The sequence below is a fragment of the Poecilia mexicana genome, unplaced genomic scaffold (assembly GCF_051168715.1).
Source record: "Poecilia mexicana isolate PSO_F unplaced genomic scaffold, ASM5116871v1 scaffold_4, whole genome shotgun sequence".
In the NCBI taxonomy this organism is placed as follows: Eukaryota; Metazoa; Chordata; class Actinopteri; order Cyprinodontiformes; family Poeciliidae; genus Poecilia; species Poecilia mexicana.
Genome location: NW_028263373.1, coordinates 25,138,855 through 25,159,881, shown reverse-complemented (window position 1 = coordinate 25,159,881; position 21,027 = coordinate 25,138,855). Strand labels below are relative to the sequence as shown.

The 21,027-nt window shown below is 41.1% G+C and overlaps 3 protein-coding genes across 5 annotated transcripts in view; 1 reads left to right on the top strand and 2 right to left on the bottom strand.

Annotated features, from left to right (window-relative positions):
* LOC106928203 (pre-B-cell leukemia transcription factor 1) overlaps nucleotides 1-4,423 on the top strand; it is a 77,116-nt gene extending 72,693 nt beyond the window's left edge. For both annotated transcript variants that reach the window (XM_088005117.1, XM_015004300.2), the window contains one exon: nucleotides 1,270-4,423. In XM_088005117.1, the coding sequence (XP_087861243.1) occupies nucleotides 1,270-1,362 (93 nt within the window). In that variant the 3' untranslated portion in view covers nucleotides 1,363-4,423. The remainder of the gene's footprint in view (nucleotides 1-1,269) is intronic.
* A 6,484-nt stretch (nucleotides 4,424-10,907) lies between these two features.
* med8 (mediator complex subunit 8) lies at nucleotides 10,908-13,351 on the bottom strand. Of its 2 annotated transcripts, none has more exons than XM_015004302.2 (7): nucleotides 13,261-13,351; nucleotides 12,928-13,049; nucleotides 12,496-12,640; nucleotides 12,279-12,419; nucleotides 12,092-12,179; nucleotides 11,778-12,017; nucleotides 10,908-11,144 (listed from the first exon to the last, which is right to left on the bottom strand). In XM_015004302.2, exons 1-7 carry the CDS (start codon nucleotides 13,264-13,266, stop codon nucleotides 11,074-11,076), a joined length of 813 nt encoding a protein of 270 aa, XP_014859788.1. In that variant the 5' UTR covers nucleotides 13,267-13,351; the 3' UTR covers nucleotides 10,908-11,073. The 2 variants fall into 2 exon arrangements, with proteins under 2 accessions (XP_014859788.1, XP_014859789.1); XM_015004303.2 differs by having other exon boundaries at nucleotides 11,820-12,017.
* A 576-nt stretch (nucleotides 13,352-13,927) lies between these two features.
* Nucleotides 13,928-20,713, bottom strand: aldh9a1a.1 (aldehyde dehydrogenase 9 family, member A1a, tandem duplicate 1). The gene is made up of 12 exons (XM_015004301.2): nucleotides 20,612-20,713; nucleotides 20,282-20,439; nucleotides 18,777-18,922; nucleotides 18,409-18,538; nucleotides 18,196-18,330; nucleotides 17,913-18,109; nucleotides 17,408-17,548; nucleotides 17,116-17,304; nucleotides 15,055-15,142; nucleotides 14,833-14,974; nucleotides 14,502-14,614; nucleotides 13,928-14,394 (listed from the first exon to the last, which is right to left on the bottom strand). Exons 2-12 carry the CDS (start codon nucleotides 20,421-20,423, stop codon nucleotides 14,300-14,302), a joined length of 1,518 nt encoding a protein of 505 aa, XP_014859787.2. The 5' UTR covers nucleotides 20,424-20,439; nucleotides 20,612-20,713; the 3' UTR covers nucleotides 13,928-14,299.
* Between the last annotated feature and the right edge of the window lie 314 nt (nucleotides 20,714-21,027).

Below are 21,027 nucleotides of genomic sequence, written 5' to 3'. Positions count from 1 at the left end.
CAGTTAAAGTAAGGTTGTGTGTCTTCTTTAAAAAGTTATTAATAACTAGGGGTGCAGCCATAAAATGAACCTGGTTTGCTTAATTTTGGCTGATATATGATAAGCTGATCTCATGTGCATCCATAACCTAGTGATTTTGCTGCTATATTTATTGTTTATTCAGACAAAACAAATCGGTATCAGCCAAATTCTGAATCGGCAGGTGAGGTTTTTTTTTTTTTTAAAGATCAGTGATCTGCCAGAAAACTTCAAGTTTCAGTTTTACTCATCTAGAATTTTTCTATTTAATTTGATAGTTTTAATCATTTAAACTATTTTTTTCTCTGTGGAACAATGTTAGCTTCAGTTAGAATTCCCTGTTATCTGTTAGAGGTTTATCTAACATAACATAACATAGTGTCGGAACGCCCACTTGTGCCCAAGTTTCAAAAGTCCAGCTGCTGATTTAAGATGAAGTTGAAGTTCATCCTTCCATCCACTCTGTGAGGTGCAGCAGCAGCACTGGCACCACATTTCTGCTCCTTCTCAGTCTGCGTTGATGTGAAACCTTCTCGCTCCTGACAGAGAACCAACATCCACCTTTTCTGCCAGCTAGAGCTCTCAGATATCCAGTCAGAATTATAGCAGAAGTTTGTTGATAAAAGGGGCAGTGTTATGTAAAATGGAATTTTTTGAGCTTCACATCATGTCGTAATGTTTTTCACTCATCAGAAACATAACTGGACTGTTGCCTTGATTCTTTCATGGAAGTTTGAGAAATCCTTTAATCTCCACAGCAACCATTCAGCTGTGATAAACACCTGGGTGGACATAGCCCCGCCTTCAAGGTGCAGCTCCTCCTCAGAGCTGCAGTTTCCAAGCTCTTCATAGGAGCTACTTCTTTGTGATTTTATTTTATTTTTTTAATGTTTAAGGGTTATTAGGTGACCCATGTTGTGATGCCTTCCTGAAGGCGGAGTTTCAGAAAGAGCAGGAGTTTCTTAAAGAGACAGAGGCCTAATTTCAAAGTGTTAAATTACAAAGTCAGATTTCTTTTAAGTCATATTTCACTTAATAGAAATTCATAATGACTCAAAGTAACATATCTGATTGTGCTAAAAAAATACATATCAGTCTTTGAAAATCAGGTGGAAAGTGATGCTGGATGACATATCGATGGGACAGTATGCATAATTTTGACCCCATTTGTTATTAAAGTTGCAGAATGATTTCTACCTGTAAATATTTCCATAAGTGACTGACTGTCCTTTGTGTGTGTTTGTGTGTCAGGCTAACGGAGGCTGGCCCGACGCTCCCACCCCCTCCTCAGTGACTTCCCCCACAGAAGGACCAGGAAGCGTTCACTCTGACACCTCCAACTGATCCTCCGCTCTCCGACTCCCACCCACCGCTCTCCTCCCCCCCACCCCCACCCATCCTGCAGGACTGGATGTGACTCGAGGCAGTCGGGGTCTGGGGACAATGCTTCCACCATTTTTGTAGTTTTTTTTTTCCTCTTTCTGTCTGGACCTCCTCAGCAGCTTCGCCAGCCTGCAGAGAGAACTCACGTCTGGGCTTCACAGTTTGTATATTTTCCACTCGATGTCCAAGTTGCCTCTTTGTATTTCACTTTGTATCATGAACTCCTACTGTCCGCTCCCAGCCCACCGAGTGGCCACATGAAACACACTCACGCTACCTCTGGTTTCAGTTCCAACACAGCAAACGATTCAACTGCTCCCATTTAGCATTATCGTTCCTGCAGCCTGATTGTTTTTACAGCTCCGTCTTGCCAAAGTTCAGCCCTGGAGGTGAATTTGGGTTCAGTTTTAATCTCGTTTACTAACATCCTGCAGAGATTCATCCCTCTGAGCTTTTCCGCATGTTCTCTGCTTACAACCACAAACCTCACCGGGTTTTGATTGGATTTTATGTGATTGACAACAACAAAAAAAAGTGCATGAAAAGAAAGAGGATGAAAAATGTGGATATATGTTACACATAAAACTTCTAGAAACAAGTAAAAATCTGATAAGTGCGTCATGAATTTACAATCTATTCAGCCTCCCATGTTTCAGCAGATCAGGAGTCAGCAGCCTTTATTACATTAAGAGACATTTTTGTCTTCGGTACAACTGAACAATGAAGCTACACAACCCTTCAAAACAAAATTACCATTTTTTATCATACCTTTATTTATGATTTTATTTTTTAAATTAAAAAAAAACACTACAACTTATTTGAAAATCATAAAATGGAAATTAATTTAAAAAAAATTAATAGAACCTTCAAATTTTAGAAAATTTCTTAAAGGGGCAGTGTTGTGTAAAATCAAAGTTTTTTTAGATTTACATCATGTTATATTATCATCAAAGACACACCTGGAGTGGTGCTTTGATTCTTTCATGCTTGTTTGAGAAATAATTTAATCTCCATGGTAACCATTGAGCTGTTCAAAACACCTGGGTGGACCTACCTCCGCCTTCGAAACACAGCTCCTTCTCAGAGCTGCAGTTTCCAAGCTACAGACCTTCTGGTACACAAAGCACAACTCCCTGACTCAGCTCCTCCAGACTAGCCAGCAGCAATTAGCAATTAGTGGACCTGAGTATTTGCTGAGCTTTTTATAGGACCTTCTATGCTGTCAAAGTGTTAATAGAGGAGCCATGTTGTGATCTTGTGTTGGTTTGTGGTTGTAAAATGACAAAATGTGAAAAAGTATAAATAATTTTGGAAAGGACGGTTTGTTGAGTCATGTAGTGAAAAAGTATTGAAGTACTTCTGTCTCTGCGATTAACAGACTGAAATGACACAAATTCAGACAAATGTCCAGCCGCATGCATATATCCAGGAAATAAAAAGAATCAGAAACTACAGGGATGTTTCAGCAGGTCAATATGACATGAAGCACAACGCCGCCTGCTGATTGGAGGATAGAAATAGGAGAGAATATAACGCTAGACATGGAAGCAAATCAGGCCAAAAACTGCTGGTAACCAAATCTGTTTTGATGCATGTCCACACATGATCAGAGCTTCACCTTGAGTAAACACCGGACAGATTTTGTGCCAAATATTGAGCAAAAATCATTTTTTTCTACACATAACCCGGTGAAAAATCAAAAGCTGGAAGAATCAGAAATATTTGGCACAGATAAGTTTCTTTTTTCCTCTTCTCTGTTCGTAAAGAGACACAACACTTACCAACGTGCGACCTTTTATTGTAACGTTTATCATCTGAGCCGTACATGACTAGCCGATGAAAACATGAACACTACTTTGATACCAAAAACAATCGGATGAGCTTTAGCAGGACCAGTGAGGGAGGGTCCTGTGTTCAAAGCCAAATAAATGCAGTGTGAACACAGAGAACCCAGAACCAAAAGCACGCCGCTCCCCTGCTTGCACTTCCTGATGAGATCTGCGTCTCTTTGGTTTGTTTTGGTCTCAGCTGCGTCTGCTCTGTCTGTACGTCAATCAGCCCAACAGCGCTCTGTGTACAGTATGTAGATATGCACCTCTTTCACATCTTTGGAAATGGATGGTTTTGTTCTGTTGTTATGCACTCAGACCACAGACTGAAGCCTGCTGTCCTGACCTGCTTTTTAACGGACATCTTTTTTTTTCTTTTTTTTTTTTTCTTTTTTTAACCCAACGGATCTTTAAATTTGGTCCTCAGAAGTCACAAAATGTTTTGTTTTTATTCTTATTTTCTAAAGATGTGTTTGTATTTATTACACTTGTTTGAAATCGTGGATTTCAGAGCTCCAGCGGTGGAGTCTTCACACCAAACCAACTCATTGGGATGACTGTGACCCCCCCACCCTGCCCCCTCTCACCTGCAGGGTGGGGGGAGGGGGGGACAGAACCTGCCTCACTCATGTCTTCAGAAGGCATCGGACAGAACTGACAGCGCCGGCCATGCAAGGAAAACACAAGAACTGTTTTTTCTTCTTTTTTTTTCCCAAAGAAGGCGCAACACTTCTTTTCACATTTGCCTGTCAAATATTACCGAAGCTTCATGTGATGACGCTTTTTTAGTTTTGGGATATGAAAGGAAGAAAAAAAAGAAGAAGACATGGGAGGAAAAAGGAACAATTTGTAAAACATGAAATGTTTTATTTGTTGCATGTCTTTTTGTTCTTCAATAAAATAACGTACTGCAGTGTTTTGGATGTTATACCGTCTTTTTTTTTTTTTTTAAATGAGGATTTCAGAGTGAAACCGTGGAACCTTTTTCTTGATGGGTTTTAACTTTTAAGATCTCTGATTATGTTAAAAAAAATAGAAAAAGCAAGTATCAAATGAAGAAATATTGTCTTTTTAATCACAAATCAAACCTGTTTGTCGAGAACATTAGCTGGAAGGTGAGGGGGGTTTTCTGCTCTTTATTTGTACTGGCAATGCGTACTCCAAATAAATCAGGGGGGTTTTGTTGTTGCTTACATTGACGTTTTGTCGTTTTTCATGTGTGGTTGGTACACTGTAAAAACTGCTGGGTTATATCTTTAATCCTATTTTTTTTATGTGTCGTGTCTGGGAGGGTGGCACTCAGGATGTTGCCACGTAGAAGCTCCAACAGATTTACTTTCACAAGTGGAGCATTACATATACATATATATATATATATATATAAACAACTTTATGTGAAACTGCAATGGAGACATGAAAGAGAAGACAAGAACACACCTCAGAGGTCTGCTTCTACACCTGCAAGAAGAGAGAAGAAGAACAGAGAATCAAGAAATCACAGCAACAAACACATGCTAGAACATCACTGAAAAGCAAACAGTACTAATTAATACAAGAAGTATCCAGTGGCAACAGCAGTTCAGTATGTGTGTTCAGTGTGTATCTGTAAACAAACAATCGGATCATTTTTAATGCAACATTTTTTAAAAATACAATTAGACTGTCATCCTCTCTCAAGTGCCTTTTTAGATCTTTCACAAGAAAAACATGGGTAAAAATAATGAAAAACCAAATAATATTTTAAACTATAGATGTTATAGCAATAAATGCTGTTTTTAGCAGACTCATTTTATGGCATAATTTCTGTGAATTTCCACAGCAGAATGGTAGTAAAAGTGCCAGCAACATGTTTTAGATTGGTTCTTCATTTAAAAAAAAAAAAACATCCCATAGAAGAAAATGTATTAATTTGTTTTGCAAATATTTTCTGCTTTTCCATATTACAAACTCCAAAAATGTAAATAAAATGCTTTTTTTATTTAAAATAATCAATAGCAATGTATTTAATTATTAAATACATTATTGTTTCAAAAATAAAATTGTTAGAATATTCAGAAAGCTAAATATGATAAGACCCTGCCAGTCATAACTACTATTGTCTGTGTTTAGCCATTTATTTAAAACCTAATAATGGAGACTTTAGCATTTCCATGTAAAATTCATCCATAATGTTGATGAAAATGTCAGAACTAGATTCTATTCATTCTGCACAGTTAACAGTGATCATAATGTGAGGAAATAACTTAATCAATCTTATGATTTTGAAAACATTTACAAATAAATCTCTGACATTTTTTCTTCCATTATAGTGGCATGTAACAAATAGAAATAATTGTGATAATTCTAACTAACCTAAAATAGAAGTCGTTCAGACTGGGGAAAAAAAAGTATGCTTTTTTTTTGTATGTATGTATTTAAGCTTCTGGTATCAACTGTATGTTTACTGTATTCACCAGTACAGCAGAAAGTGTCAGGATGCTTAGCATGTAGAAACTTCAGTATGTCGTCATTTATACTGACAAGTTATGGCAGGTGTAGACATTAGTCACTTAAATATGTAACTTTTATTTCTACATATTTGCTAACCTATCAACATGTCGTGATTTGTGACAGTATAAAATGTTACAGATAATCTGTGAAATGATCGATCTGCTCCACTCTTAGCCTCTACTGCCCTCTGGAGAAATACAACTCTGGTGATTGATTGGTCGTCAGAAATAACCAATCAGAGTCAGGGGGAAGGTCTTAGCACTGTCAAGCTTGTATGCGCTGCTAATGTCAAATCTTTATTTAACCATTGTCACCACAGTCAGAACATTAGCAGGCTATGGAGAGAAACTGTTCTCTGTTTATCTGTCTTAGCCATGCTAACTAGTTTTAGCATTCATGACAGGCTGACCTTGAGAAGATGTGGTGCAGCAAAGAGCAAGGACAGGTCTGAGTAGCATGAGCATAATTTGATTAACAGCGCTAAGACCCTCCTACTGGCTCTGATTGGTTGTTTCTGGCTGAGCGGTGTATTTCTGTAGCCCAGGGAAGAGGAGGAGGAGAAGCTCTTTTTATTCACAGATCATCTGTCTTATACTATCACGACATAGTAACTGTTTTAACAAACTATTTTTTATAAAAGTTACAGACTGGAGCTAAAATCCGTTTTCTGGGTCGAAACCAGAATCCGCCGGGAGAAGCCAAGTCAGACCTGTAAGCTACACGCCAAGCAGCAAAATACCTACCGACTGTTGCATTGTGGGTTTTCTCCCACAAACTTGTGTGCCTCGGCGACGCCTCTCCTCCAGACTTTAGTAACAGGGTCAGAAGTCACTGTAGGACACGAGTTAACACATTGTGGGCCTGTCAGTCCAACACCTCTGGATAACTTTACACATCCGACTTCCAACTGCGCCATGACGCGGAGGCATTTTATCACCGCGAACAGAGCGACGCAGCCCGGCCCAACTGCCCAGGAGGGTATGTTTGTGTACGCGCGTGTGTTGTGTTGTGTTGTGTTGTGTTGTGTTGTGTTGTGTTGTGTTGTGTGTGTGTGTGTGTGTGTGTGTGTGTGTGTGTGGGTGTGTGTGTGTGTGTGTGTGTGTGTGTGTGTGTGTGTGTGTGTGTGGGTGTGTGTGTGTGTGTGTGTGGGTGTGTGTGTGTGTGTGATGGGGGATATTTTCACAGTTCCCAGACTGAGTGAAAGCTGTGCAGCTCCTGGCCGACAGGCGCCCCTCCCCCTCCACCACCTTTCCCCACACCATGAACTCCCTCCGAGGCACAGCTAATGTGCATTCCCCGAGAGAGGCGGCATCCGCACTTATCTCTGTCCTCCAGATAAACCAGACAGGATGTCTGATTCTGAGCCTCCGATTCATCCCTCCTCTGGAAGGAGGAGAAGAAAAAAAAAAACACAGAGTGGAAGAGGTTTAAACATCAAATCAAATTGTGGATTAGGAAGAGGTTCCCGGGAGCGCTGGGAATCAGAGGCCGTGGGAGTGACATATGCAAACATGATCACATGTAATTACATGGATGGGCCTCCCAGTTTCCATCACACACCTTTTTCTAGCCGCTGTTTGGAGCTGGAAGAGCTGGACGTGTTTAATTTATTCATGAGGTTCTGCTAAGCAAAAAGCCATTGTGAGGCTGATTCAGTCTCTGCGGCGAGAAAAAAGGTGCAAATCCTTTTCAGAGAACAATCGCTGGATGTTCTCTTTCATTCCTCGTCGCTTTAACAAACAAGCTGCAGCGTGACAAATGCTACACAGGTCTTTAACCATCATTACCCACTTTACATGGCAACAAGATGCAAATCCAGCCAGCTGCAATAACTGGCCTGTTCCAGGGAGGGCTTCTATTGAATTTAAAAAGAAACGCACCCTTAATGACTTCAAGGTGACACGCTAACAGGAACTGGATTTTTATTCATTTTCCTTTCTACAGAGTGTTGGTAAAATGAAAGTTTCAAGTTTTGGGTGTTCTGGATGTAAATCTAAATTTATGGGTGCATTAAAAACTCAAAGAAAGCTCAATGCCATTAGCAAGAACCTTAGAGAAGCAAGACCCTGTTCTAACTGGGTCCAAAAGGCAAAGAGGACATGTCTTCCTTTAAAACATGGGATGTAGGGACTTAAAAGTGACAAGAGAGCAAATATTTAAATGTGGTTGACTGGAGTATTGGAGAATGTTGCTCATCCCTCATCGTCTTCCATTCCGCTCGTGTTCAGTCCAATCGCTGATGTTAGAAAGTGAAAAAACAACTGTTTGTTATTTGCTACTAGATTATAAACCGATCCGCCATTTAAAAAGTGAGGGACAAATGTCTGTGCTAACCCGTCGGATGATTTTGGAAGGAAGCCCGAACCAAGTAACACGGCTTAAGAGACGGTTATCCCTGATTCTGACCAAATGCATGTAAACTATAGAATTCAAGGTAAGTTACAAAAGAATCTCTAAATAATATTTTCTCTGTTTTGAGGCATTTAGGAAATATATATAGTTTGGGTAATTCTAATTCTTTAGTTTCACCATTTTTTAAATTACCAGAACATATTAAATAGAAATCTGTTGGACTCTACTGGTAAAACTGAGCCAGGGTTAGTCATCTCAGTCTTCAGACCGAGATCCTACAGGAAACCTGTTGACTGAACTGAAAGGAAGAGAATATCTGTGAGGAACCAGGACTGAGAGATCCTCTCAGTGTCCACCAACCTGGTCAGGGTTACAGGAGTGTTGTCCTTTGGTAAAAGGTGATCAGTGGTACAAAATGTCCAAGCAGCAAAGGCAAATTAATCAGGAATAGGATGCAGTAAGAACTGGTGGGTGAGTTCCAGCCAGCGGAAACAGCTCAGCCCTGGCACCGTTCACGAAGCTCCTGCCACCCACAGACATTCAATATGTTCCTCTGATCCCAACTTTTATATAAAATGAATAAACAATGAAGAAGACGTTTGCAGAAATGGCCCACATCACTAAATCCTCCCAGGCTGCCTGAAGTGCACAGGATTTGGAGGAGAATTTGGAGCCTGTCTGAGTCACTGCTGGGTGTGGGAGTTTTGGCCTGAAGCCTCCGTAACAAGTGGGACGTGGACCTTATCGTGTTCTCCGTTACAGGACAAGTGGAATTCTCTCCAGTCATGCCAGAGCGAGCTCTTATTGGAGGAAGGAACAAAGTTATCGCTGTGAAACATGAATGAGTAGAAAACAAAGACACACAATGCTGGAGTAACTGTCACATTCATTCTTTTACTATGGTGACATGGTTGGTTTTTAGGTTTTTTCCTGTTTTTGATGAAACATATTTGGTAGGAGGGATTGTTGTAAAGTCAGAGACACAAAGCAGGTGATTTTCTGCTGTCGCTGCGTCCAGAGGAGGAGTGAAAGCTGCAGGTCAATAACTCCATGCCTTCTGCTGGGTTCTCTTAGATAAAACCTTTTTAAACTACTTTGGATTATGAATTGAGCTGTATTGTACTGTTTGGTAATTATCAATAGGAAAGTATGTATAATTGAACTGAAATGCTTTTTTTTATAATAAAGTGTCTCGAGTCATTTATTGTGAATTGGTGTTATATTAATAAAACTGAATTGAACTGAAGTAAAATTAGTATTCTGGTTTATAGTCCTCCTTGTTATATTTATTATTCCATCTAAATTATTATTATGATCCAGCTTCTTGTTAGGAATATCACTTCATTTAAGTGATATCAAATTTTTATAACTAAGAAATTTTTAGAAGGTTCTGAACGACATATTTTGTGGTCGCACATAAAACAGACTTAAACTGGTTGTAATCACATTTTATTCAATAAATTAGAATATGGGATCAATGAGCCTCGTTTGACTGAAAATAATCCGTAAGCAGATATTGAACCTCAAGCCCACATTAATTTTTTTTTAATTTTATGTAATATTCTAATTTTACATGCAATTGTTTTCATAACCCATAAACGAAAAATCTTCCCAATTAGCAGAAGAAAAGGTTTTTAAACATCCATCTCTGTTTCATTTAGTGATAAAGTTCCTAAAACAGACTTTAACAAAGTTTGTGGCAGATCGCTGCTGTTTCTGCAGGATGTTTTGTGTTGGGGTCTTTGTTTGCAACCTAGCCTTCCCTTCCTCGGTGAACCAGTGACCTTGTGCAGCTTTGAGCTGTCTCAGCAGAGCGCCTGACGCAGCGGGACGGCGGCCTGTTTGCTCACACAGGGGTATGTAGGTCAGCCACGGGCCGGCCCGCTGTGACAGCAGCGCGGCCGCTGCGCTGGGTCTGCCCGGCAGGACGGGACGGGGATTGGAGTCGACAGAGAGAGAGGACCCCCCTCACACGTCAGCAGCAATACTTCCTTATTCCCCCCCTTAAACACTTTGACATTATCAGGCCACACAGAGCGACGTCCGGACTTATTACTCTCACCTTTGCTGCTGCGGAAAGAAAAAAAAAATGAACAAAGAGAAGAAACGGAGCGAAATTCAAGGCAAGTATTTTGTTTTGTCCACAAAATACATGCGGACTGTGTTTATTTCTGTTTTAATCTAGTCATTGAACAACAAGGTGTTTTGTATTTATTTATTTTAGAAAAAAATAAAAAGAAAGATATTACATGAACTGTGTAAAGATAAAGTTGTTTCAGGCCTTTCAATGTTGATATAGTTCCATCTAGTGGCTACAAACAGAAGGTCTAGTTCACAAACCCGCCTAGTTCTGAATCGGGAATCTGCAACTGTTACAATCCAGTTATTTCTGCCCTCAGTGCAGCTAAATAAAACGGGTTAGAGCCACGAATATTACCTGATCCTTTGAAAAAACATAAAATAAAAAAAATAAAAAGGCATCTTATATTTGATAAATAGCTACAGCAGAAAATCTATTGTAATTTGTAAAGCACAACCTCAGGATTCTTGCTTTCAGGCTTTCATATACTTACAAAAAAAAGCTTTTCTAAAAAATAATGGCTACATTTTCTCAGTTTCCAGCCTAAGAGAAAAAGTTCTAAATAAAAATGAACAGTATATGATACTGTTGTGGAAATGAACATGAAAAAATGTGCATTTGTTATTGCATTTTTAAAACCTCAGTTGTTTCTTCATCAAGTCAAAGTTAGTAGGAGCCACTGTGGCTCCGGAGCCACTGTGGCTCCGGAGCCACTGTGGCTCCGGAGCCACTGTGGCTCCGGAGCCACTGTGGCTCCGGAGCCACTGTGGCTCCGGAGCCACTGTGGCTCCGGAGCCACAGGCTGCGGGCCCCTGGTCTGAGGAAGCTTCCAGCCAGTGAAGCAGCAGCTTCCTCCAGCTCAGTCGGTTCCATGAAGAGCTGAGCTGTTGGGAATGAAGGTTGAGGAGGAGAGCAGAAGGCTCATCGGTTGTAGGGATGCATGGAAGCAGATGCAGATTTTATGTTTGTCTTGATGCTGCTTGGCATTTTCCCTGAAGGACAAACAGAAAAAAACTGTAAACATTCACAAACCGTCAAACAAATCAGAGGTTTACATCCACTCATCGAGACGAGGACATAAACAATATCTGTGTGGGATGACTATTCAATAACTTCAATTAATTTTATGTTATTTCCCAATAATTTATCTATAGAGGTGCAAATATATACATCCATCTCCAGTCATGTTACAGTCATTTTCAATAAATTAGATCATACAATCTGCTGAATTCTGTTTTGAAAATAGTTTTTTTACTGGTCTGATGTACATAATGGTATATTAGAAAAAAAATTTCTGCCCAAAATCTGAATTTGAAAAGTCAAAAATTTTCTAGAAAAACCCCTCAAATTTTTAAGAATTTTTTTTAAACTTGAGCTTCAAGTCAAGAGGACAGATATTTACCACGTTTTATTTCCATCTACAATGGCCCCAATACGCCCTCATAAACGTTATAGTCTAATCTTAAACGTCATGTTTAAGCTGTTACTGTTTAACAGTTTAAACGTAAACGTGTTAAAACATGATGAGCGTATGTAAACATGATCACAATCTGGTCGTTAGCCCACACACAGCCTGATGCTGTTTTCATCTGAGTTCTGAACGCTCTCCAAACCAGGCCTCTTACCCGGCTGTCCTTGCTGCTGTGGAGCTACCGGTCCCCCCATACCTGCTTGCTGGCCTCCACCACCTCCGATAGTGACCTGCTGTAAGGTTGGCCCCCCGCTCATCATGGGCCCCTGCCCTGGATGTCCAGGAGCCATGGGACCTGGAGGCCTACACTTGGAAAGGCCTTTTCCAAATGCAACGGCTGCAACCAAGGCGTTGGTGTCTCCGGGGTTAAACGACGGTTTGTTCAGTCGGGACGCTGATGGGGAGACATGTTGAGGTTTTGATTTCAATCATGACGCAGAAAGAAACAAACGGAGCGGTGCAACCTACCAGCACTTTCTGCATCTCTGTCATCGCGTGGGTTGTTCAGCTTCTCCAGCAGGTTGGAACACATTTTATTCAGCGCCTGGATCTGTTTCTGTTCGATGATCCAACGACGAGGGAGTTAATGTAAAACACACCAACTGTTCGATATAAAATATGAAAAATAAAGGAGTCAAGACGACACGTAACCAACCTGCGCTACATCCGGACCGATGCGCGCCGCCTCTGTGCTCAGCTGCTTCTCCTGCTCCTCCACCTCCGGGTCGGGTTTGGTCCGCAGGTAGTCTGGGACGATTTCATGGCTGAACACCGGGACACGCTGCTCCGTGAGGACCTGAGGGGGCAAAAACAAGAAAGATGAGAGGCAGAAATCCAAAAACACAGGAGGACAACGGTGAGAATACACTCACCGTTAGGTCGTCATCTGGCTTCTGGGACAGCACCAGAGGGATGATGACCTGGCTGCGGAACGACGGCGTCTTCTCGTTCTTCAGCATCTTATTGATGGTGTTCAGCTGACCAGACAGGAGACCGAAGTTATCCAGAACATTGGGCCTGAGAGAGAGCAACACACACGCTGCTGTGGTAAAATGTTCTACAATTAAGCTGGAGAAAGATAAGGCTGTTCTTCATCCTATGAAGAGAAAGTAAGGTTTGATTTCATAGAAGTTACAATATATGCACATTATAAACATTTTCTGACTATCAACTCTTCCATAGTTAATGTTGGCCCAGTAATATCCAACAGCAAAATGATTTAAGAGGAAACAGAAGAACCCGACTCTGTAACTCTAGGATGGAACTGAGCAGCAACATAAGTTTGTAGTCAAATATTTAGTCACCATGTCAGTCGCTCGTATTCGTTCTCCAGCTTGTAGATGAAACTTTGCAGAGCGTTTTTAGTGAGAGCCACCAGAGAGATGAGAGAATCCACCGAGGCTTCTAGCTGCTTCTCCTCGCGTTGCTGAAAGAAAAACAAGCAACACAAATACAGAGAACGGTTAGCAACATAGCCATGTAGCTATAAGCTACGTAGCTTAGCCAGCTGTGCTAACTACAGTGTTTAGATGTGTGTTAATATGAGCAGAATAAACCATAAGTTGTGCTAAACTAAAACATTTATCCTTCCGATGAAGGGTGCATTTCTTCAAGGGGCGTATGGGAGTCAAACTTACCTGCATCGTTGAACAACAATCTAGCCGATTAAGAGAAATGAAACAAGCCGTGTTCTTCTTCTCTGGGATTTTATGGCAATATGTATCCCATTTGTTGCATTACTGCCATCTTCTGGAAGAGTCGTTCATCACACTTCTATTATATGTGACTGATGTATAATTCCGAATATCTTATTTTGTGATAAGGTTACAGGTATGCTTTAAGTGAAAAACCCAACTTCCCCCAGTTTTAGTCCGCTCGTAGAGAAATTACTCAACCATATAGCACACTGCTACTTTAGCACAGAAGTGCTGGATTCCTTGTAGTGTTAAAGTGTCAAATACTAGAATATCGAATGTTTTTCAAAACCATAAGTACATTGAATTACAAAGTCTACTTTATGGGTGTGCTGTAACTTTCAGATGGGTTTCTGCTACAACACCTGATTCACTTCAGCCATTTGATTCAGATGTATTGAAGACAATTGATTGCATTTTATTTTCCTTAAAAGTAGTAAGCTTATGCAACACCTCAAGTTGACCATGTGGTGGCACTGTGCTGATCTTTTAAATACTAAAACTGGTATTCTACATTACTTACACAAAGATTATCACTGAAGTTACAGTAGTTGGTAAATAACTGAAGTGTAAAATATTTCAATGAATTACTTTCTGAAGTAATAAGAGATATTTGTCACTGAAATGTTTTATTTTGAAAAAAGAAACACTTTCAGGTAAGCATACATCATCATAACCACCATTTGGCACAGCTTTCCTCCCAATACTGATATACATTTATTAGGCCTCTTTCTTTGACATTAGATACCTATGCGGTCACATGAACATATCAGTTAGTATAGTAGCTTAATCCTCAGGTGGAGTCACATTTTGTGGATAGAAAGTTCGGGTCGGTGCAGGAAATAAGCATTGCTGATCTACTGCTTCAGATTTCACAAAGTAAGAAGGTGGGTTTATACTCTACAACTTTTCTGTGGCACATAATTGCAGAAAGTCAAAATCTTTAGTGACAGTTCTAGTGTTGCATGTAAACTTTCAGGGTTTAGAAGTGGTTCTCAACGTCTCCCAGTTCCACAACCACAGTCTTCAGCTGGGAGTAGTACTCGATGGTCACCTGGCCGTTCTCCCTGCCGAAGCCTGCGGAGATTCAACAGTTTGTGTTCATTCCTACACTAAATCTCACGTTCTCTCAAAGTTAAATTGAAAGAATTGTTTATGAATGTAGAAATCTCCCAACAAGCTACCTGACATCTTGTATCCTCCAAATGGCATTTCTACAGGACTGTTATTGTAGTTGTTGATGAAGCAGGTCCCCGCCTCCAGCCTCTCTGCCACACGATGAGCTCGAGAAATATCCCTGCAGGAGGAGGGAGGAACTTATTTCATGTGGTAAAAGATTAAACCACTCACGTCTGGACTTGAACTTCATTAACCTACTGCAGTGAAAGGAACGACATGAATGGGCAGTTATAAAATCCAACCTAGAGAAAGCAATAAACTCCTCTTCAAAGGGAAGCAGCGGTAGATCTTTACTCATTGCTGGTCAGAGATAATCCTGCTGACTCTGTTGCTCACCTGGTGAAGACTCCAGAGGCCAGTCCATAGGTGGTGTTGTTGGCCCTCTGGATCACCTCGTCCTCAGAGTCAAAAGACAGGACGGACATGACCGGACCAAAGATCTCCTCTTTCACACAGGTCATGTCGTCTCTGCAGTTTTCTGTGAACAGAAGGTGTGTGAACTGTGATTTGACAGAAACCAGTAATTGCTACGACGATGAGTGAGGGGGTCAAACATACCAAGAACACAAGGGGACATGAAATAACCCCCCTTCAGTTTGGGATCAGTGGGGACAAAAGGGTCTCCTCCACAAAGCGCCTTGGCTCCCTGGCAGAAAAACAAAGAGAACAATGAGATCTGGAAACTCAGGATCTACGGCTACGTTCACACAGCAGGTCTGAATGATCAATTCAGATTTTTTTGCTGAAATATGATTTTTTTGGGGTCGATCATGCTACTAATTAAATGCAGCCACAATCAGACTTCTGTGTGAATGGTGTGATGGAATATTTTGATGGTTACTATGATTATGACTACTGTATTTTCCGCACTATAAGTCACACATAAAAACCTTCAAATTCCTCAAAAGCCGACAGTGCGCCTTATAATCCGGTGCGCCTCATATATGGACCAATATTGAGCCACAACTAGCAACTACGGTAAGCAGTCGCCGACTTCATTTTCGCCCGTAGAAGAAGAAGCGCGCGGTGCATGATGGGATAGTTGTCAGAACGCTGGTTTGTTAATAAAGTTTGACTGACCTATCTACCTACCGACCGTTTGTAATCAGGTCGTCTGCAGGTCATTTAGCACCACGTTCTCCATCAACATGCTGTGCGCGAATGGAGAAGGGTGACCATCGTCCGGCCACGCCCCGGCCCAGTCGCGGAAGGCTCTCTTCGCTGACCGGAGTCGGACTGTTGTGTTGACATTCTTTATGTCAACAAAGTGGCTTTAGACATTCATCCGGGGTGCTTCAGGGGGTGCTTCGACTAGGATTACCAAGGGACCAGCCCCTATACATTTAAAGCCTGAGGGGTCGGGGGAAAAGATACAGGGCGGCAGCGTGTCAGTTGGTCTGTGTTACCCAGAAAGCAGATGGGCACAATATCACAACACCAACACCGTGAGTGAAACAATGACTGGGGCAGCCTGCTATATAAAGTACTCGGGTATCTGGTCTTTATTATCACATCCACATTTGGAGTACGGAACAAATAGCGTCCCGTATATGTTCAATAAGGGACGGGTGGCAACCCTAACTGTAGTGTCTATTCTATGAATACGTGCGCTTTATATATGAAAAAAGTTTTAAAATAGGCCATTCATTCAAGGTGCGCCTTATAGTGCAGAAAATACGGTAAATCAATGTGCAACAGTGTCAAGATTCTTCTGTAATGTAAGGTTTTCTGAAGCGGTTTCTCTGAACTCAGTTTTGCAATAGTTGTTGAATTGTTTCTAATTAGTCTGATATCCACCCTCATAACGTCCTTGAATGTTTCATTTCCCTTATGAAAAATATGTGCATGCTTGCAATTTGTTTTGTAACCAAATAGATTGTCAAATTATGTGAATGTATGAAACCCTTCTTATGAAACTGAATGCTGTGTTCGGCTCGAGGCTTTGAATCCTGACTGTGTTCAGTGAGCAGTGTGTTTGAATGCTGTAAAGCCTTCAAATAAATACTAGGAATATATATATTATTTTTTTGGTTTTTGAAACAGTTTTTTTTCTTACTCTTTGTTAAAGACAATTTTCTCAACAATGACTTAAGACACCAAAGCTACCCGCATGTTCAGAAGAAAAGCATAGACATCACACAGCAGTACACTGTTTACGGAACTAATAATAAAAGTTATTCAGCATTGAGAGCCAACAGTATCGTCACAAGATCATAAGATGAAAGAAGCTGAAAGAAAGAAAGCATAACTAATAACAATGACCTTTTGTGGAGCATCAACGGCAACGTCTTTAGAAAAGTCTGTCTGGATGTGTGGTCAGAACCAGGAGCGGTGGCGTCAGGATGGGATGTGCTTCACTGACAGATTTCATAATTCTGATTCTTTTCAGAATTGTTTGTTTGATCTGGCTTCTTCTGATGCAGAATTATGGCGCATGTCTCATGTCAACGTTGTAAAAGTTTGATGAAATGCAACATAGCCGTTCTGACTATGAATCTGATTTGGTTCAACATATTATGGAAGTAGCACAGATTGGACTTTTTGGGTGACTATGTTGGAGTTGGGTGTGAACATAGCCTCATTTTAAGTCTCTCAATCCAACAATGATAATGAACCAACCTCCTTCTTGGCTTGAGTGACAAACCCCAGAGCCTTGTCCAGCTGGGGCTTGCTGATCAGGGCTCCCATGCGGGTGCCGTCCAACAGCGGGTCGCCCACAGAGATGGCCTTGGTCCTCTTCACCACTTCCTCCAGGAACTGTGGCATGATCTCCCTCTGTACAAACACCCTGGTTCCATTGCAGCAAACCTACACATTTCACACACACCTTGTAAGAGCTCACAGAGGTCGCTCTAGTTCAGACGGGCTGAGTGACACGAGCAAATACGGATGGGACGCCCATCAGTCTCACCTGGCCCTGGGTCAGGAAGTTGGCCATGAGTGCCCCCCTTATGGCATTCTCCAGATCACAGTCTTTGAAGATGATGAGGGGAGATTTCCCTCCCAGCTCCAGGGTCACCTGCTTCACCCCCTTGGCAGACATCTCCATCACCTGAGAGGACATGCAGCAGGGATGGAGTCATTCTAACTCATTTTGGTAAATCTAGGTGCTGCTATTCAAAAGAATTGGATGTTTTGTCAACTAGAGCCTCGTTCACAAGGGAAGACTTTTATGACAATTTTTGTCCAGATTAGCAAGATTTCGAAATGGAATGTTGTTGAGTGAAACATTCTGATGTTTCAATCAAACATCGGAAACACCTCTTATCGAACTATAACGGGTTTGGCTCAATACCAAACCTGCAATAGCTACAATGTTTTAATGTCATGTGTGGACTCTCAGGTTTTGAAAACAGACTAAAGATTTTGCTGTGTGAACCAAATGTGCACATACAACACATTTTTAGCATTTGTACCTTCTTGCCAGTTGGAACACTGCCTGTGAAGGAAACCTTAGCCACCTTGGGGTGGTGGCAGAGCAGAGTGCCAGTCTCTGCTCCACCTTGGACCACACAGAACAGGCCATCAGGCACTCCTGCCTCTTTGTAGATCTCAGCCATAACCAAAGCAGTCAAAGGAGTCATGGGAGACGGCTTGAACACCATGGCATTACCTAGAAAAACCATTGTTTTACTTCCATCTCTTTTATTAGTGACTTCATGTCAAAATGAGAGTTGAAAGTCGCTGCTGTTCACTGACCACAAGCCAGGGCCGGAGCCGACTTGGTGACAGAGATCTGGAAGGGGTAGTTGAACGCCCCGATCCCCACGCACACCCCGAGGGCCTCCCTCCTGGTGTAGGCGAAGGCTCCTCCAGGAAGCTGGATGTGCTGACCTGCAGTCATAGCACAAACCCGCGTTCAGACAAACAGAAAGTACGCTTCGAAACACAAAGAGATATCCCCGCACCCACCTGTGAGCGTCCCAGCCATGCCGGCGTAGAACTCCATGGTCTGCCAAGCAACGTCCACATCCACCAGGGCTTCAGTGATGCACTTGCCATTGTTGATCACTTCCAGCTTTGCAATTTTCTCCCTCCGTTCCTGTTTGATTGGGAGCAAAAATGTAGAGTCATTACTGGAAAATAAACCAAACTCCTTTATGCGACCTAAAACGGGCCAACCAGACACAAAAGGAGGATTTTGCACAAATCCGAAGGAGGGAGGGCTTCCTGTTAATGAATAACAAGAAGCTGCAAGCTTGCAATAATCAGCTCCAATTTAAATTGCACAATAGGGACAGTAAAAGTTGGACAGCTTCAAAGCCGCCTGACCGGCTCACCCTGATAATGCGAGCGGCCTCAAGCATGACCCGAGCCCTTTCCATGCCAGACATCTTGCTCCATTTCACGTAGGCAGAGTGGGCACTCTGAATGGCTTCTTCCACTTCCTCCGCCCCACAGGGCACCAACTGGCACAGGACACGGCCTGAGCAGACAGGAAGGCAAATAAGCTACAGATAGCTGGGCTGTACTGATAGATGTCTCCCCATTTCTCTCCCTCAGAAAATACGGAGAAAATTCTAAAGACAGCTCTGAAGTTAGTATCCGATCTGTAGTTTCAGACTCTAAAGGACTATTTCACAACTTTTGAGTTTCAGATTGATTTTCTCTAGTTGAGTGCCAGAAAGATCAGTCAAACCTGGAAAGAAAATTTCAATACTGAACAAAAAAAAAAAAAAAAAATTTACATTTACAAAACTGCACATTTCTATTTGTCCAAGTCCCTTTGGTTTCTTTACCATTTAAACCTACTTCGAGGAAAACGTAAATAAATGGTCAGTCTGGTCAACCGTGGAAATGATTGTACTAAACTAAATAAAGCACCGTTAATAAATTTCCTGTGTGAAAGTTTTTTGTTTGCAAAGCTCCCGCAGTAAAATTCCCCTTATTTGGTACTTTGCCAAATAGAATAAAAGATTCACTGATTATAAACTGGATTTCTAATCTGTGAAGTTATGATTTAGCCCATAAATTCAGTGAATGAAATTCAGAATTTCTAAATTGATTAAAGCCAAGGTAGAATATGGGAGAAAAGTGAAATGGGACAGTCTAATTCTGTTGTCTGACAGAAAACAGAAGTGTTTCAACACTGGGCCGTTCTTTCATTTTATGTTTCACCTGTTGCATTTAAAAAGTTGTCATAGAAATACTACGATTCAGCATAATCTTTCTTTTCATTTTTGTGTACTTTACCTAATTGGGTGGGTTTTTACATGTAGATAACTAATAAGATATTTCTCCCCACACTATAAACAAATTATGCATTAAATACATCCTAATAAGTGCACAAAAAAAGATGTTTAACACTACTTCAACAACAGGGAGTGACTAACTTAAGATTTGAATTATTTAATCAAATGTATTCAAAAATATAGTTTAAATGACTGCCAAAAGCACCAAACTCAAAAAGCTATGTTTATATTAAAAGGTTTAGAAATTGTTGAGAAAATTATGCAAAGGACTATCTGTCTAGTGTAAGCAACGCAGTTCATCTTTATTTCAGGTATCTTTAAGTCTGAAATAAAGAAGCTCTTAGAAGTCTACATTTCGTCAGAATAATAGTACAGTTATGTTATTTGGCAGACGATTTGCAAAAAGATACGAAACAACCCATCAGGGTTACAAATCAGAAGCTAACTTCAGCGTCGCCGTCCCTCTCCTAAATTCATCTCCAGAGCAGAGTTACTTATAAACCAAACTAAACCTCTCTGGACTGTGCTATTGTTCTACGTGTCACTTTTTAATATGCATTACCACCAGGACAAACTTTTAACATATGTATTACCAGTTGCAGGCTCGAAAACGGGCTCGGCGTTTTTGTCCTCCCTGGTCTTCACCCGTTTTCCAGCCCAGAAGTTCAGAGGCTCCGTAACCACCAGGGTTCCAGTGGAGGCTCCGGAGATCGTATCGAGGATTGGCTGGGCCATTTCACACAGATTGTACCTGAAAGTTTCAGAAAAATATCTCCATTATGTAATAATAGCCTGCAAAGGTAGAGAGCTAGCAGAGCACCTAAACTAGCTTAGTCAGAGAACGTGACACGAGGACAGAATGCACGCGCTGTTATTATTGCTGATAAAAGTTATTGGAATTTTTTTCTAGAAGAAAACTGTACCGTTTGTGTTCTACAGAGAGAAGAGCTGCAAGATGGACGTCTGGTCAGAGGGGAAGGAGGATTTTACGCCCCTTTTAAACAGTCAGGACACACCTCTTTTCAGAGAAACCGCTTCTCACTTGTGTCAGGCTCATAAAGCTGAGGCTGAGCCAAACAGGCGGACTTTAAACACAAATAACTTCGAGAAAGATGAATAAACCCTGCTAAAACCGAGTCTGTCATTTCTGTTATACAATGCAAGCGAGTAGACAGAAATATGGTTTTAGAAAGACACCTCACTTTAGTATGACACAGTTTATGGACTCCATGAAAAAAAAAGCATTTTTAAAGATATTTTTCTAAACTGAGTGTAACACAATACAATGCAAATTATTAGAGCTGAGGAGAATTTAGAAAAGACCCCGAGATAAAGGACT

Excerpts from the sequence above, each read along its gene's own strand:
- med8 (XM_015004302.2), bottom strand. Across the intron at positions 12,641-12,927 it reads GAATACGAGCGACTGACATG|GCCCAATGTTCTGGATAACT; the intron begins GTGACTAAATAT and ends GCTCTCTCTCAG. Across the intron at positions 11,145-11,777 it reads ACAGCAGCAAGGACAGCCGG|GGAAAATGCCAAGCAGCATC; the intron begins GTAAGAGGCCTG and ends TTTGTCCTTCAG.
- aldh9a1a.1 (XM_015004301.2), bottom strand. The coding sequence starts at position 20,423 with ATGGCCCAGCCAATCCTCGATACGATCTCCGGAGCCTCCACTGGAACC. Across the intron at positions 18,331-18,408 it reads CATGGCTGGGACGCTCACAG|GTCAGCACATCCAGCTTCCT; the intron begins GTGGGTGCGGGG and ends CTATGACTGCAG. Across the intron at positions 15,143-17,115 it reads TCACTCAAGCCAAGAAGGAG|GGAGCCAAGGCGCTTTGTGG; the intron begins GTTGGTTCATTA and ends TTTTTCTGCCAG.